The sequence below is a fragment of the Pipistrellus hanaki genome (assembly GCF_964339955.1).
Source record: "Pipistrellus hanaki genome assembly, chromosome: 9".
NCBI classification, from domain to species: Eukaryota; Metazoa; Chordata; class Mammalia; order Chiroptera; family Vespertilionidae; genus Pipistrellus; species Pipistrellus hanaki.
The window spans coordinates 60,378,225-60,396,243 of NC_140511.1; the positions used below are offsets into that span (position 1 = coordinate 60,378,225).

Consider the following 18,019-nt stretch of genomic DNA (forward strand, 5'->3'; position numbering starts at 1 on the left):
TTATTTTAACATTTCCTATTTTCATTAGTTTTCAAAAATATAGGATGTCCTAAAAAATGTGTACATACTTTAATATCTGCTAGCTCACTTAATTTTCACTGCTTTTTAGGTTTAACTGATTTGAAATAATGGGTGAGGCCAAACTTGAGCAAAGAAAATTTACCCTTAAGTGCCACTAAACTTTTTTTTTATGGAAATACATAAAAGATAATATTTATGGTATAAAACCAGCAACAGTTGACAAATTGAGGGCGCACAAATGCCGAACGAAATGATTCTTGATATTTGCAATTCCATTGCTTCTAATGTCTGGACTAGAATAGTCGTCAGTTTGAAAATAGGCATTAACAAAAATAATTATTCATTTCTGTAAATTCCTTTAAATTTTGAAAATGAACTGTATGCTAATCAACACTGGCTTTATAGTCACTCAGTGTGTATACATTTTGGGGGGACACCCTGTATATTTAATAACAATATCAAGGAAGTATTCATTAAGCTATCTGCCTTTCTTTCATTTCATCAGTTTTGTTAACACATTCCCAGGCATAGCTAATTCATTGCTATGTTAAAAACCACACCCTCAAATATACAGGAATAGGCAAAAGGAGGTTTATGGAAAATAATACAATGTTTCATGTATTCACAACTGTAAACCTATTTTTGCTAACCCCTATATATGTTTGAAATGTGATAAAATATCAAGGGAGCTAGGCAATTACCACGTTGAGCTATACTTTTATTTTTTTACAAAATGCTAAGGACAATGTTAAGAAAAATTTTTTCAAATAATTAAAGCAAAAATATCCCACAGTATTTGTTAATCCTTTTGTTTCATGAATGTTTACCTCCTATTTTACTTTATCCATGCACATTAAAATGTATTTTATATTACATTTCTCCTTTGAGAAAATTTGTTTTGAATTATGGAAGAATTGAATCATGCAAGGTCTTAAGGAAGGCAACCTTCCTCAAGTGTCCTCTAAATTCAAGCTCTAAAGTATGGAGTTGCATGTTTGTTCAGATCCTTAAAATGTTTTGAATCACCTCCCTTGGTGACCAAAACTCTTTCCCTGGAAAATGATGAAATTAAATAGCAAATGGCAAGAAGCTGACCTCCCCCTCCAGCTTTGACTTTGAGATTTTGTTTCTGAGAGACATGGTTGTTGGAAGATAAATTCCCTGATGTCTACCGTTTTCTAGCCTTTTAGCAAGGTAGTTTTTGTAGGAAAGGAGTGAACGTAGAACACTGATGTAGTTAGTTAGATACCAGGTTCTCAGCTCCTGGGTACATTGTTTCTTCCCTTCTCTGATCCAGCTCCCTGAGAAGAATAATCACATGTGTATTAGTGTACTTGGGATGCATTTACTATAGATGACTACAATGTGAACAGAGGTTCCAGCCTACTATAGATACTCAAATTTCAGGATTGCAGTCATGCTTTCAGATCTTCATTTGTAGGAAATCTGGACTGGAAAGATTTCTCTGTGGGACAGTATTCTCTAGGAATTGGCGCCTAAATCAAATAAGGACACCTGTATAAATTCATTGAACGTTATACTTTAATATCATTTGTATGCCAATGGGTGTAAGTCTAAGGAAATTATATTTATTGATTTGTTTAAAATTAGCATTTTTATGTTTATCTTGAAAATTAGATGCAGCGTGACTGATCTGCATGACTTAAAATATTATATAAAGTAGTATCATATGTGTTACTTTTTTATTTTGCCTTTTATATATGCTAGATATAAATTTATTATCAGATATATAACTTGCAAAATTTTCCCAATTTCTTTGGACTGTCTTTTTACTTTCTTGGTGGTGTCCTTTGAAGGACAAAGGTTTTTAATTTTGATGAAGTCTACTTTATTTTTTCTTTGTTACTTATGAGTTTAGTGTGTTTTAAATAAGAGCATTTGCCAAATTCTAAGTCATGAAGATTTATCTCTGTGTTTTCACTTAAGAGTTTTACAGTTATTGTTCTCACATGTAAGTCTTTGATCTATTTTGAGTTAATTTTTGTGTATGATTTAAGGGTTCAACTTCATTCTTTTTATGTAGCTATCTGGTTATCCCAGTACCATTTGTCAAAAGATTAATCTTTCCCCATTGAATGCTCTTGGCACTATTGTCAAAAATCAGTTGATCATAATTATATGGTTTTATTTCTAGGTTTCCAATTAAATTTCATTGATCTCTATGTCTATTGCTGTGTTAGTATCAGACTATGTCAATTACTGTTGTTTTGTAGTAAGTTTTGAAATCTGTGTGAGTCCTCCTATATGTATTTAGAATTATTGTTTATCCCTTTGCTAGTTATCTTCTCTTTGTCTCATCCTGTTCTTTTCTTTTATCTACTTTTATGTTAAACAGTATTTTGTGAATTATTTTCAATTTATTTGAAAATGTCTTTGAACCTTTAATTTTAAAGAATAATTTTAGAATAGCCTTTTATTGGAAGACAGATTTTTTTCCCCTTAGCTATTTAAATATCATCCCAGTGCCTTATACCCTCTATTGTCCTAATGGGAAATTAGCTGTTAATCACATTTTTGTTCTCCTTTGTTTAATGTATTGTTTTACTTTGTTGTAGTCAAGATTTTTCTTTTGCTTCTAGTAGGGTTTGATTATAATGTGCTAGGTGCAATTTCCTCTGTTTATTCTATTTTGGGGCATCATTGAACATCTTGTAGTTGAGAGCTTTTCTGCTCCTATTTGACTCTAGTATCTTTTTATGATTTATGAAATAGGTTTTAAGCTTTGTTAAAATGCTTGAAATAAAATGGGAAAGTACTGATTAAATGCTACAATTTTCAAAGGAAATTTAATGCCTTAAATATATGCACAACCCAGTACATTTACAGTAGAAAATATTAATGTTACCTGTCCTCTTTTCCTATTTTCACAAAATCTGTTTATAGGTGCATTTCCTCCTGCTGCTATTTATGCACGAAAAGACTTGCTACAACGATCTACCCATATTGCTACCAAGACTTTCCAAGCTTTCCGCATATTTGTGAACAATGAACTCAATGAACTTTACGCTGGACTGAAGACAGCTCAGAAGTTTCTGAGACCTGGTGGTCGTCTTGTTGCACTCTCCTTCCATTCCCTAGAGGATCGCATTGTCAAACGATTCTTGCTTGGGATAAGCATGACAGAAAGATTTAATCTAAGTGTAAGACAGAAGGTGGCACAAACATCACAATTGGCTTCAAGGAATGAAAACAAGGAAGGAGTCTCTCTAGGAAGGGCCCCTTTAATGTGGGAATTGATACATAAGAAGGTGCTTACCCCAGAAGATCAGGATGTACAGGATAATCCCAGAGGGCGCTCAGCCAAGCTTAGAGCAGCTATCAAATTATGAGAAAGTCACAATCATCTGATCCTTCACGTGTTCCCTCACAGTGTCTCACCTGGACAGATTAACACAAGAAATTATGGGGATATATATTTAAATAAGTATCTGGTCATATGTGTGGACATTGAAAATTTTTAGCATTTTTTTTCCTCACAGAGAAAATGTAGGTAATATTAATATGGCACAGAAAATTCAACTCAAGGAGCAGCAGCATCTCAAAATTGGACAAATGGATTTATCTTGGCATTATTCAGGAAAATGCATCTTATCAATTATGGTTATATATTATAAATTGGTGATTATAAGTGAATAAAATAGCTATATAATTACATGTACAAAAGATAAGAATTAAATACTTAAGTTCACTTTTGACTGATTTTATCTACCTTTGTAATATGTAACTTTAGTTTCAAAGCTTATTGACTGCTTCTACTCTATAGGCTTTATTCAAATCTGAACAATTTTTTATTGAAATCAGAAATAGAAAATATTCTAGGGAACAATGTGCTCAAATTAGAAACAAAAAATGCACCTAGAAAAATGTTTCTTTTTTGCATGAAGTCATATTTATTAGTGAGAGAGATTCTCAAAGGTAAGTTCCTATCCAAATACCTGATCAACACACAAAAGATCACACTCTTATATTCAACAGTGTTTCATCTGTTTCATCAATTATTTTTAGATCTATATACTATGGGAATTTTTTTCATTAATATTAATGAAACTGACAGCCCTGGGTTGGATAGTGTCCTTCTAAAATCCATGTCCTTCACGGAACCTTTCAAATGTAACCTTATTTGAAAATATGGTCATTGCTGATGAAGTACTAGTAGTTAGGACAATATGGAGCAGTGCAAGCCCTTTATCAAATGTGTCTGGTGTCCTTGTAAGAAGCTGGGAAGAGACAGGGGCAGAGGGAAAACGCATGAAGATGGAAGCAGAGATTGGAGCGATACATCTGCAAACCAAGGGAAGCCAAGGGCTGCTGGCAACCATCAAAAGCTAGGAAAGAAGCATGAAATAGATTCTCCATCAGAGTCTTCAGGAGGAGCCAGCTGTGCTGACACCTTGATTTCAGACTTCCAGCCTCCACAACAGTCAGAGAATAAATTTCTGCTATTGTAAGCCACCCAATTTGTTACAGCAGCCCTAGGAAACTAAAACTCTGACAGCAAAAAATCTTGAATAAGTTTCATGACAAGAAGGTTTCTTCAATAAACAAAAAAATTGCTTTCAAATTGTTGTAGTGTAAAAATATATTAGCTACTTTATGTAATTAGACTGTTTACCACAATCATTCTTGCTTACTTTTTAGCTCTATAAAATAAAATATATGAATGAGGCTTGGGAGTAGAGAAATAAAGAATCAATCTCAAGTGCAATGCACTCAACATTTTCACCTATTTCCCCACCCTACTACTATCCTTTGGCAACCCATCAGCTTTTTCTCTGTACCTGTAGATCTGTTTGTTTTGTTTTGTTCCTTTGTTTTGTTTTGTAGGTTGGTTTTTTAGACTTCACACATAGGTAAAATCCTACAGTATTTGTCTTTCTCTTATTTATTTCACTTTAGCAGAATACCCTCTAGGACCATCCATTTTGTCCCAAATAGTAAGATTTTATTCCTGTTTTTACAAATTAATATTCCATTGTATGTAGGTACCACCTCTTCTTTATCTACTCACTTACTGATGAATATCTAAGCTGCTTTCATATCATTGCTGTTGTCAGTCATGCTGCAGTGACCTAAAGCTACATGTCTTTTTGAATTCATGTTTTTGTTTTCTTCAGATAAATATCCATAAAGAGTATTGCTGGGTCATATGGCAACTCTATTTTTAATTTTTTGAGGAATCTCCGTACTGTTTTCCATAGTGGCAGTACCAATTTACAACCTACCAAATTGAGTGAAGGTTCCATTTTCTTCATATCACTTGTTATTTGTTGATTTTTAAATGATAACCTTTGTTAAAAGAGTGAGCTGATATTTCATTATAATTTTAATTTGCATTTCCCTAAGGAAAAGTGATGTTTAGCATATTTTCTTATGTCTGTTGGCCATTGGATGTCCTCTTTGGAGAAATGTCTACTCAGGTTCTCTGCTTATTTTTTTAATATGAATGAGTTTTAAATGGTTAATTCTGGAGAATGTTTTTGGGAAATTCAAGCAATATTTATGGAAAATAAAAACTGATTGTTAGCATGAATATGATTGTTAGCATGAATATGAATTGCTTTTCTAATAAAATATAAAGAATATAAAACCAGCAATTGTTTGACATTTCTGAATCTCTTTATCAACTGCTTCTACCAATCATTTTAATGCAGCATTGATGATATTATGTAGCACATCGATTCTTATCAAGTTTTAGATCATTGCTTATTAATAAATAAAATTTAATAACTTCACATAATTTATAGTTGATATCCTCATTTTATATATTCTTTTTTATAATTGTATATGTTACTATATGATCTCTTTGAAGTTTCTAGAGTTTTATTTTCTGAGATAGTAATCACATCTACATATTGGGTCGGCAACTAAGTAATTGCGGGTTTCACACATATATGGCTTCAGTTGAATTTTTAGGTTTGCAGACGTAGTACAAATGTAAAACACATTTTGTATTTGATAGTTGGCTATTCAGCTGTTAATCAGTAAAAAAAGTTTTTTGATCTGTTTTGTAGTTTTTGTTTGGCGTTCGTTAAAAAATGGAAAATCAAAAGGAACATTTTCGTCATATTTTGCTTTTTTATTTCCGCAAGGGAAAAACGCATCACAAGCTCATAAAAAGTTATGTGCTGTTTATGGTGACGAAGCCTTAAAAGAACGGCAGTGTCAAAATTGGTTTGCCAAATTTTGTTCTGGTAATTTTTCACTCAAAGATGAAAGACGCTCTGGTCGTCCAGTTGAAGTTGATGACGCCCTAATCAAAGCAATAATCAATTCGGACTGTCACAGTACAACACGTGAGATTGCAGAGAAGCTTCATGTATCACATACATGCATTGAAAATCACTTAAAACAACTTGGCTATGTTCAAAAACTCGATACATCGGTTCCTCACGAACTGAAAGAATCACAGTTAACGCAACGCATTAGCAGCTGCGATTTGCTAAAGAAACGTAATGAAAATGATCCATTTTTAAAACGACTGATAACTGGCGATGAAAAATGGGTTGTTTACAACAATATCAAGCGGAAAAGATCGTGGAGCAGGCCAGGTGAACCAACTCAAACAACATCAAAAGCTGATATTCATCAAAAGAAGGTTTTGTTATCAGTTTGGTGGGATTACAAAGGAATTGTCTACTTTGAACTCTTACCACCCAACCGAACGATCAATTCTGATGTCTACATTGAACAACTAACGAAATTAAACAATGCAGTTGAAGAAAAGTGGCCCGAATTGACAAATCGAAAAGGTGTTGTATTCCATCATGACAATGCAAGGCCACACACATCTTTGGTCACTCGGCAAAAATTAATGGAGCTTGGTTGGGATGTTTTGCCACATCCACCATATAGTCCTGACCTTGCACCATCTGATTACTTTTTGTTTCGATCTTTACAAAACTCCTTGAATGGTAAAAATTTCAATAATGATGATGATGTCAAATCGTACCTGATTCAGTTTTTTGCTAATAAAAACCAGAAGTTTTTTGAACGTGGGATTATGATGCTGCCTGAAAGATGGCAAAAGGTCATTGATCAAAATGGGCAATACATTAAAGAATAAAGTTATTTAGTTCCATGAAAAAATTGTCTTTGATTTTCTTTAAAAAATCCGCAATTACTTAGCTGCCGACCCAATATATTTTATGTAATATGTGATATATGATTTGTGCTTAAATTCATTTAAGTTACAACCGATAGTTTATAATATATTTTGCCTAATTAGATTTTTGAAATTTAATACTATCAAAAATTTACATATTTCAAATATTATTTGAAAGTCATAGTCTTTGCAGAGTAAAGGTTTATAAAATTTTTTTTTTAATTTTTTAAAGAATAAGAAGGTATATTTCGGACTTTTAAAAGTAATTTTTAAAATGATGAATCTATATTTCGGACTTTTAAAAGTAATTTTAATTTCATTTGAAACACTCATCCAAAAATTATGAAACAGTTCTTAATGTTAAATTCAAAATATACAACAAATACAAAATTTGTATCAATACTTTCATTTGGTAAAATATATGTATTTATTCATTCCATAAGCATATATTAAAGCAGACCATTTGGAAGAAATAAAAATCATCTCTCCTTTTTATACTCCTCATTTTTCCTTTGTGTTCACATTGGTATGTGAATTTCTTGTATGTGACCTTCATTTATAATTCTAATTTACTCTGGACAAAAATATTAGACAATATTAGCAGCTACTCTCATTACTAAGATTCTAATATGGATCTTAGCATGTTGAGATCCATATTAGAATCTTTGCAATTGATAATAATAACTGAAAATTGTTTCTATATATTTATTTTAATGTAATTTTTTCTATTTAGTTTCTGTGATTGCTGCAGTATTCTAATAGATACTTTTGTATAAACAACAGTCTATAATAGAATGCATAAACATTAAAATGTAAAAGGTATTTGTAAGGTGCTGGATAAATATAAAGTTAATGATAGAAATTGTGATTGGAGATATATTTCCCTCAGAACCACAATGCCATATGTCCCATGTTGAATGAAGCATGTTTTGTAAAAATCAGCATCATATTCTAAAGAGGCTGGATTGTATAATAAGAATAACTATTTTTATATTATATTCTCAAATTTCATCTGTTTATAGATACTATTTCCAACTAATGTTTGATAACACATAACACAATCTGCAGGAATACTAAAATAAAGTTTACTAGAAATAATTTTTTTTTAATTCTGGTTACATAAAGATTAAAAGTTCAATAGAATTAATTATGCAAGGTGCAATGGTTGCACTTTATTATACCTATCATTTAGGTGGACCTTAAAATTCTTCACAGACTTTTTGGCCACTGATTCTTTTCTCAATCTATTAAAATTTTTAGAAAACAAAGGAAAAAAAATAAAATTTAATGTTCTGATATGCAAAGTAGAAAGTTGCTTCTTTGGTAATGTCACCACTTTTTAGGCAATTCTTTATCTTAAAAAATAAAATAAAATAAAATAAAATAAATGTTAGCATATGACTTATTAACTATATCACTGCCCAGACACTAGAATATAAAACTGAAATTGAACAAGAGGACATGTTCCATTTATGATTCTCAAGTAATAGCTTCTGTTCATTAAACTCCATCTTTAGGCTTTGGCCAATAATACTTGTCTGCCTTGCACAGGGTGAGGATTTGTATTGCAAAACACGCATGGTATGAGTCATTCTGTCACAGGAAAAGTATGGTCATGCAACTCTTGCGGGTGTTACACTGAGGAGGAGGTTGTATAGCAATGTAAATAACATTACTGGTTTGGAATTAGAAAAAGAAAGAAACAAGTTTGATTCCAGGTCTACATATATTAGCTGAATATATGAACTTGAGCATGCTTTTTAATGAGTTTTTATTTCACTTTAAAATGAGGACATTGTTGGTACTTTTCTCCTCCTATTGCTATATAATCAAATAAATCAGCAAATAACCAGTCATGAAGCGATTAGGCATAATTTTTTAAATAAAAAAATACACATCATAAAAAAATACCTATGCAATATTTAGAAAAATACTGTAAATATGTTCAAGAAATTAAAAAAGAACTGAAAACTATAAAGAATAAAACAAAAATTCTGGAACTAAAAGACATAGTACCCAAATTAAAAACTCAGTGAATTAAGAGCAGATTATACACAGTTAAAGATGGTGAACTAGAAGATATTTTAGAAAGAAATGGAGAGACAAAAAGAAAGCACACAGAGTATAAAGAGACATAATACTTACAATAATTCTTATTCGTGTATAATTAGAATCCAATTGGAGAAAAGAAAAAAAAAATGGAGCAGAAGTTATATTTGGAGAGAGATGACTGAGAATTTTCCAAAACTGATGAAAGTCTTTAAGCTACAGATTCAAGGTGCCTCCAAACTTCCTAGGAATGGCTCTTAAAATCTGCTAGAAACCAAAATCAAAGGGCAACAGACATTCTGTCTTACATATTTCTTGGGGAAAGAGGATTTATTCAATAATGAACTCCAGCAAACCAAGATATGAAGCCGAAAGTCAGTAAGGGAGAAGTTTGGTAAGAGATACTTTGATAAGCTTGAAATACATGTAAGTAATAGAATTTAAGAGTAAACCATGGAAATTATGGCTACAAACAGATACAAATGTAAGTCTTGAAAATATAATATTAATAGAACTCATCAAAATTATAACTTTATAAGTGCACCATATTTATTTTTAGAGCAGGAGGCAATACTATCAAATTTTGAAACATAGTTTATTTAAAAAGTGATTCCCTTTTTTTCCCTACATTTCATAACTGTTTGTAAGATTAAGAATATTCTTGTAGTAAGAAAAATCTAGGTTCAGCAATTCTTTAATTTTTTTTCCGTTATATTCAAGTAAAATTAGCCCTAGCTGGTTTGGCTCAGTGAATAGAACATTGACCTGTGGACTAAAGAATCCTGGGTTTGATTCTAAGCAAGGGCACATGCCTGGGTTGCTGGCTGGACCCCTTGTAGGAGGCAGCCAATTAGTGATTCTCTGTCCTCATTGATATTTCTAACTCTCCCTCTCCCTCTCTGAAATCAATAAAAAAATATTTTTTAAAAATTCAAGTAAAATTAAATGTTATATGATTTTATTTAAAGATAAGATACATGATCAGATGTACCATTTTTATTTAAAAATTGCTTTTTTCTTAGGGATATGTTTTTAGTGATATTATTCTTTGTCAATAATGTTCAATTCTAGGTGGAGGCAATTGGGGTGTTTACTCATTCTGTGTTAAACATAACAAATATTTTTCTATGTTATGTAAATGTTTATAATGAGCATATATCCATTTTATAAAGACCATCGAGTTACTATTAATATTATTGTTTTCAAGGAGCACAGGTTTGGAATTGAACAAACCTATGTATAAATCCTGGCTCTGACACTAAGTAGCAATGTAGCCTTAGCAAATTTCCTTGATCTCTGATTCTCAGTTTGTTTATCTGAAAAATGAGGTGGTTATCTATATATATATAAAAGCCTAATATGCAAAGTGTCTCATTGGGAGTTTGACCCACTGGGAGTTCGATAATTAACTATGATGTGTGCCAACCACCAGAGGGTAGTACAGAAGGAAGGAAGGCCTCAACTGGCAGCTGCTAGGTTCTCTACTTATGCATGAATTTTGTGCACTGAGCCTCTAGTATTGTATATAAGTACATATATTATATAAAACAATACAGTTCATGCTGAAAGCAATCAATATCCATCTTCTTTTGGATGTTTATTTGTTAAGCTCTGGCTGTTTTACTACTTTGACATATCAGCTAAAACAAACCAACTCATCTCTTTACTTATCTATAAAGTGATCATGTTTTTATTTTGGGCATTCCAGTGATCCCTCCACTTCTCCCAGAGCTTGTTCCTGTCTACATGGCCACTTTACAGTACCATGTTATTCCAGACTACTTCTTGCTCCACTCTTGTTACAGTTCACTGTCCCAGGGGAGAACTGTGACGCAAACTGCTAATCTTGGCTACTGGTGACCTGTCCAACCTGCACCAGTGCATTCTTTTCTAAACTTTTTTTTTATTCAATGTAAAAAGGAAATCCTTTGGTCCCTCTTCACTGTCTGAAAGATGTAAACCTTAAGAACTCAGGGGCACACATTTCCACCATTTAAAAAAGTGACTATTTTGCAGAGAGAAAATAAAAAGGCAGAAATTGGAGAGGCGCTCCTGGGAGCACTCACAGCCCTGCCCCAGCTGCTCTGAGAGCCTAGCTATATTCAGGCCTGTCCATGGTTTGGGTGCGGAATCCATTCTTCAACCCTATAAGCTGCTAAATTCCTTCCCTTCTCCTTTTCTTCCTCTTTTCTTTTTCTTTTTTTAATGAAATCGCTTCAGGTTGGATTCCTTTTATTTACAACTAAACCAATACCGGTTTAGAATATATGACTTTTAAGAATTCTCTCACCTGAATGTTGATTCATTCCTTCAAGTATGTTCTTTAACTTTCCTCACTTACTGGTTCACCTAAACGTGATTTTCATGACCTCAATAAACCTTTATGAAATTGTTTTACATGCACAGTTGTACAATTCGCATATAAGTTACTAAGCAATAAAATGTGCTTCTGTCATATCTGTGGCATGTCTTTGTCATTAGTTCTAGTTGGATTTAAAAATGTACATGTGAGAGAGACTATCCAACTCATTTAATTCAAAGAAGCATCTTATATTCTTGCACAGTGCTGATGTGGTAAGAAAAAGAACAGTTATGTCCTCTTCCTGGATTTACATATATTCTTTATGATTCTGCTTTTCTCTTTTTAATGGACCATAATACTTCTGAATCTACAAAATTATTGTTTTCACACAGAAACCCCTTTGATGATGAAACAAGCCATGTTTCTGAGCCAGCCAGATGGTTTTCCCATTTCCTATTGTGTGCATATATTTTCCATGGGATGGGGAGGGTTCAGGAAGAGGGTGAATGTTGAACCCATCTAGTTCTTCTAGAATTTATCATTATTCCTTTGAAGAATTTCAACATTTGCCTTATGACCAGAGAATAAACATCAGCTGCTAGAGAAAGGTATTGAATTTCAAAATCCCTTTGAAATGTCACGGTAACCTGTTTAGCTCTCAGTCAGTTCTTTAAAGTATCAAACATTTCCTAATGACTCCCAGATCTAAGACTGCTTATATTCCTCTAACTTAGAAGTTTGTTTCCAAAGGAACTGTGGTGAATGAATCAGCACTGCGGGCCTGGGAGGAGTGAGTCGCAGCTACAATCTGTGTACAATCTTTCTTCAGATTAGATCAATTTGTGAACACTGAACAGGGTCACTTGCTCATTCTGGTCGATTAGGCTTAAATGGCACAGCTCGAACCTTTTATTTATCCCCCCATTAAATTTGAATCTATAAAGCTGTATCTGTTCCATAGATTATTGTTTTTTCTGAGGTGTGTAGAAATCAGGCAACCATTAATTCATCATTTAGCTTGACACCATCTATTGGCTGTTTATGTTCTGGGGCTAAAAGAGTAATAAGGAAAGATGTGCCTCTTATTTCTGAAGAGCCACCCTATAATAAAAACCTAATATGCAAATCATTCTACCAGAGTTCGACCCCTAACTATAACATGATCACCAAGGGGCTGGGGGGAATATGGCAAATGTCGGCAATTCAGTGCTGGCAGCAGGCCCTGATGGGCCCCAACAAGAATGGGACTGTCACAGGATGGTGGAGCAGTTGAGCAGGCAGCACCAGGCCAAGTTGGATGCTATGGGGGCCTAATTGCCCTGAAGAAAGCAGTGACCAGGGGCAGTGGTGGGAGGCAGGGCCATCGCCTAGCTCCCAGTCACTGAAGGAGCTGGTCAGAGCGTCCTGGCCTCATCAATCGCCCTGCAGACAGCAACCAGAGACCAGCAGGCCAGGCCTCGGACTGGGATGGGGAACTAGGGGTGGGTGGCAGCAACCAACCACTCACAGTGCCCAGGAAAGGGGGCTGCAACCTCTAGCCAGGTACCTGGGGTTGGGGGTGATGGGGACAGAGGTGCAGTGAGAATGCAGAGTGTCTGCCAACCTCCCTCTCACTCCCCCTACTACCCTTCCCTGAGACACCAGGGCTCACATGTTTGGGAAGGCTCATGCTTAGGTGCTAGGTACCTGCAAGGAGCCTGCCCTGCACCCACATGGCCTCTTCTGAGTGAGCCAGGCAGCAGCTGCTGGGACCACAGGGGCCAGCCAAGAGAGAGCAAGCTGCCCACCTGGGTTCCATGTGGCACCATTGGGTAGCCCAAAAGCCAACACTGCACCTCTGCCCGTGGCATCCGGCCATGCTCACTGCATCTTCCAAGGGGGACTCCTGGGGGCCCAGGGGCCCAAGTGCTACCCAGGGCCCAGAAGTCAGCTAGGACCTGCCCTTCCACACCAGACACTCATGCTTCAATGCCGGCCAGGCCGAATTTTGTGTACCGGGCCTCTAGTGTTATAATAACAGACAGCTAGATGAATTCTGAAAAGTTAGAATGTAACAGGTTAGGTTTTATTATAGAGGTTAAAATACTATAAGTACAAAGGAATGAATAAATGAATGATCCTCCAAGCAGAACGGGATTTATCACCCTTTTAGTGTGAGAGCAATAGGAATTCTGAATTATCAATAGGTTAATATCCTGGGACATAATCAACATCAGGTGGCCTTTCCTTGTAATGCCAACAGTAGTCTTCCTGTTTCACACTTATTCTTGTTTTCTGAGCTTTATATACTTTGATTTCCAGGATATATATATATATATATATATATATATATATATATATATATATGCACACATTCACATTAAAACTAATATTCATAGACATAGGTGACCACCTAACAGTAATAGTGAAACAGGCTATCCAAATGATCCTTTTCATTCTGGAATTAGGAGTCTTGATATTTTCGAAGCCGTGGTCTCCTTTGAAAACCTGATTAAAATTAGAACCTCCCAAGACGAAAAGCCACATATACAAAACTTTGTATAATATCAAGGGGCTTATATACACCCTCATGTCTATCATGCGCTGCGGTTCAATCAGTTCTGCACTAGAGAACATTTCAGTTCACGCCACCATTCCCAGATCCGATCCTATGATATGTCAAAGGACACAGGCTGACAATTTCTATCTTTCTGGCCCCCCTCGTTCCTTTATTCCTGAATGATTCAAGCTTCACATACTATTTTAGAGCATTCCAGTCTTGACATCAGCCAATCTGGTCAGAGCCCTATAGAAGTTTTGTGCTAGGTGCAAAGCATAGGAGGGAGGAAATGATTTCTGAGGACCTGAGTAGGTCAGACCAGTGCCGTCCAATAGAAATATAATGGAGGCCACCCATTAGAACCACATTGTAGTTGTAAATTTTGAGAAGCCACATTAAGAAAGGTGAAATTAATTTTAACAGTACAATTTATGTATTAAACTGATATATCCAGTGTAGTTAAACATGTAATCAATACCAAATATAACAAAATGTTTTACATTTCTCTTTTGTACTTAAGCCTTTGAAATTGGGTGTGTATTTTGCACTTATGACACATCTCCCTGTGGACTAGTGACATTTCCGGAACTCAGTAGCTACCAATATCTACTGGCTCTCATCGGACAGCACAGTTTTAAATCCAGAATGGATACCAAACTTCCTATATATCTGGCTTTGTTATAGCAAGACCAGCTTTTACCTTTTTTTCTTTCTTTCTTTCTTTCTTTATTGATTAAGGTATTACATGTGCATCCTTATCCCTCTATTGTCCCCCCTTCCCCGACTCATGTTCATGCCTTCACCCCCCTGTTGTCTGCATCCATTGGTTATGCTTATATGCAAGCATACAAGTCCTTTGGTTAATCTGTCCTCCTTACCCCCACCCTCCCCTACTTCCTCTCTGAGGTTTGAGCATCTGATCGATGCTTCTCTGTCTCTAGATCTGTTTTTGTTCATCAGTTTATGTTGTTCATTATCTTCCAAAAATAAGTGGGAATATATGATATTTATCTTTTGCCGACTTACTTACTTTATTTAGCATAATGCTCTTCAGCTCCATCTATGTTGTTGCAAGTGGTAGGAGTTCCTTTTTATAGTAGCATACTATTCCGTTATGTAGATGTACCACAGTTTTTTAATCACTCATCTACTGATGGACACTTAGGCTATTTCCAAATCTTAGCTATTATAAATTGTGCTGCTATGAACATAGGGGTGCATCTATCCTTTCTGATTGGTATTTCTAGTTTCTTAGGATATATTCCTAGGAAAGGGATTAGTGGATCAAATGGGAGTTCCATTTTTAATTTTTGAGGAAACTCCATACTGTTCTCCACAGTGGCTGCATTAACCTGAGTAGTCTTGACCAATTCTGACACTATAGCTCATATGAAGCAGCTATTTTACAGATACCTTTTGCATGATTCTTCAGTTATTTCTTATGTGCATTTAATTTTTTGGAAAAACAATTTTCTTGCCCTTCATGAAAAATTTCCCCCAAATTCTTCCAGGCATTTTTTTAACCTAGTCAAGTGTGCTGTTGTGTTTTTATTTTATTTTGTGTGGTGTGTGTGTGTGTGTGTGTGTGTGTGTGTCTAAATGTCATCATTTGTGTGGACCAGAACATCATTCTTTGAGGGAATGCTCAATTTGTTAAAGACTATTTATGGGCACCTTAATCTTACAAAATCTCCATGCTAGCAATTAATAAATGTTAGTAAGGATTTTTTTTTAAAGAGTGGTTACAATATTACAGTGTTAATTGATCTCTCAATGAGTCATATTTTATAGTTGGCACTTCCGCAATTTGGAGAATTTTTCAGGCACTTGAAGAATGAGGGGGACTCAAACTTGATCAAATGAAAAAGACCATTTTCCTCCTTTACTAGAGTTTAGGAAATTTGCAATGAAGAATAGGCTAAAGCAACTTGAAATTGTGTTATGGATTCATACATAGTCTTTCAACTCAACAGGTCCTCAACAGGGTTAGTTGATTTCAATTGTTTCCAATCTTTTCAAAATCGAGGATCCATCCATTTCACTATTATTTTGTTCCTTCATGACCAGTTCTCTGCATAACAGGAACCTTATATTTAAAAAAACAAACACTGTATTTTCTACCAAATATAAAGAAAATTTATTTTCCTATTTTATTAGTGAAAGGCGTATACAATAACTAACCAGCTTCTTGTTAATATAAAACATCTTGTATTACCATGATGGACCAATAAAATCCCAGAGAAAAGACAGTTATGTTAAATTTAAGTTGGCTTCCACACATGGACCAAAAACAAAAAACAGAAGACTTAACTACATCAAGAAGCCAAAGCAAGTTGCTAGACTCTCCAGGATTAAGTGGCCATGTTTGTTAACTGCAGATTGATAAATGTGTTCACAGCTCAGTTTAAAAAATGCTTGATTCCTTTGTAAATACAAGACAAAAAAAAAAAAAAAAAAAAAAAAAGGTGAGGTACTAAATGTTTGAGTTTAAGCTCCTTCACACGTCTCCCCCGGATATCCTTCACCTCTTTTCATCATCCAAAACTCAAATGTGGTTATGACAATGCTGCCCATATTAGAGGGAGCACAACTGACTAAGGGTCCACACCGCTGCACTCTGAAATTGGTCTCTGCTCTTGCACTGAGGCCATGCCTGCCAAGGGCTGATTCCACAATAACTGAGTGAGGTAGGCATACTAATGAGGACCCAATTCTGGGAGACACAGGAGAGGGATAGAAAGCTAGAAACATCTATGAGAGAGAAACATCGACCAGCTGCCTCCTGCACACCCCCTACAGGGGATGTGCCTGCAACCTATGTACATGCCCTTGACTGGAATTTGACCTGGGAACTTTTCAGTCCACAGACCGATGCTCTATCCACTGAGCCAAACCAGTTTCGGCTAGAATATCTTTTAATGTAGATCTGTCAAATGTTTTCTCAAAATTATACATAGGTTATGCATATTTGGTGTGAGTACCACACTATATTCATTAAATCCTATTTGTTGTACATGATGTCTATTACTAGAGTTGTTCATTTGGCTCACCTGATCAACATGGTGTCTACCAGGTTTCTCTACTTTTGTTCCCCTTGTAATTAACAAATATTTTATAGGGAGTTACTTTGAAACTATATAAAAGTCTCATTCCTTACCTCATTTTCATCTGCGAGTTTTAATATCCATTGAGATTTCTCACCAGAATTATTAACATACTTATTGCCAAATGTTGAATTGCTATAATCATTATTCTACATTTCATTGATGGCCTTCTATATGGAAGAACTTTCTCTTTTCCCCATCTATATAGTCATTTGTTTATTTATATCATAGAATACTAGTTTATTCAGTGAGTTATAATTTGCTATAATGTCATTTATTTTAATGCTTCAGTTGCCCTTTATTTGGCCAGCTGGAACACCCTCAAGCTTATTTATCTGTTATTTTGATATACCCTCATCTTTCTTTAAGCATTTCCTTACTTTATGTTAACAATGATGTTCCAGGTTCATCATGTTATTTCCCAGCCCAGCCCTGGACCTCAGTCATTTCTTCAAGGAGCACAGTTCACCTTAGTATTTGAAATAGAAATAGGAGCACTCCATGCTCATTACTACTGGGATGCTACTCCTCCCAGGCCCTTTCCTCAGATTGGTAGAAACTATACACATTTGCATACATATTTAGTTCGATAGTCAAACCTGTTAGCTCATCCTGGTACAGCCAATTCTAATCAAATGCCAGCTGGATTTATTTTAGCTTTATCTTTTTCCATATTTGTACAGTAACTCCATTTCCAATAGTGATAAGCCTGACTCTATTGTTCTTGATGTATTTATTTATTTGCTCAATCTCCTTGGATGTAGGCAAACTTCTGATATTATTGAGTCACCACCCTCTTTGCAAATGGACCTCCCATGGGCTGGGGTTGCTTCCTCTGCACAGGCCTATAGTATCCCTTGTCAGGTCTGACTCATGGCTAT

The 18,019-nt window shown here is 34.9% G+C and overlaps 1 protein-coding gene across 4 annotated transcripts in view; it reads left to right on the forward strand.

Moving 5' to 3' along the window:
• Nucleotides 1-5,645, forward strand: part of METTL15 (methyltransferase 15, mitochondrial 12S rRNA N4-cytidine) — a 148,210-nt gene extending 142,565 nt beyond the window's left edge. For all 4 annotated transcript variants that reach the window (XM_084893628.1, XM_084893627.1, XM_084893629.1 and 1 more), the window contains one exon: nucleotides 2,926-5,645. In XM_084893628.1, coding sequence (XP_084749754.1) covers nucleotides 2,926-3,371 — 446 coding nt within the window. In that variant the 3' untranslated portion in view covers nucleotides 3,372-5,645. The remainder of the gene's footprint in view (nucleotides 1-2,925) is intronic.
• Nucleotides 5,646-18,019: the final 12,374 nt, after the last annotated feature.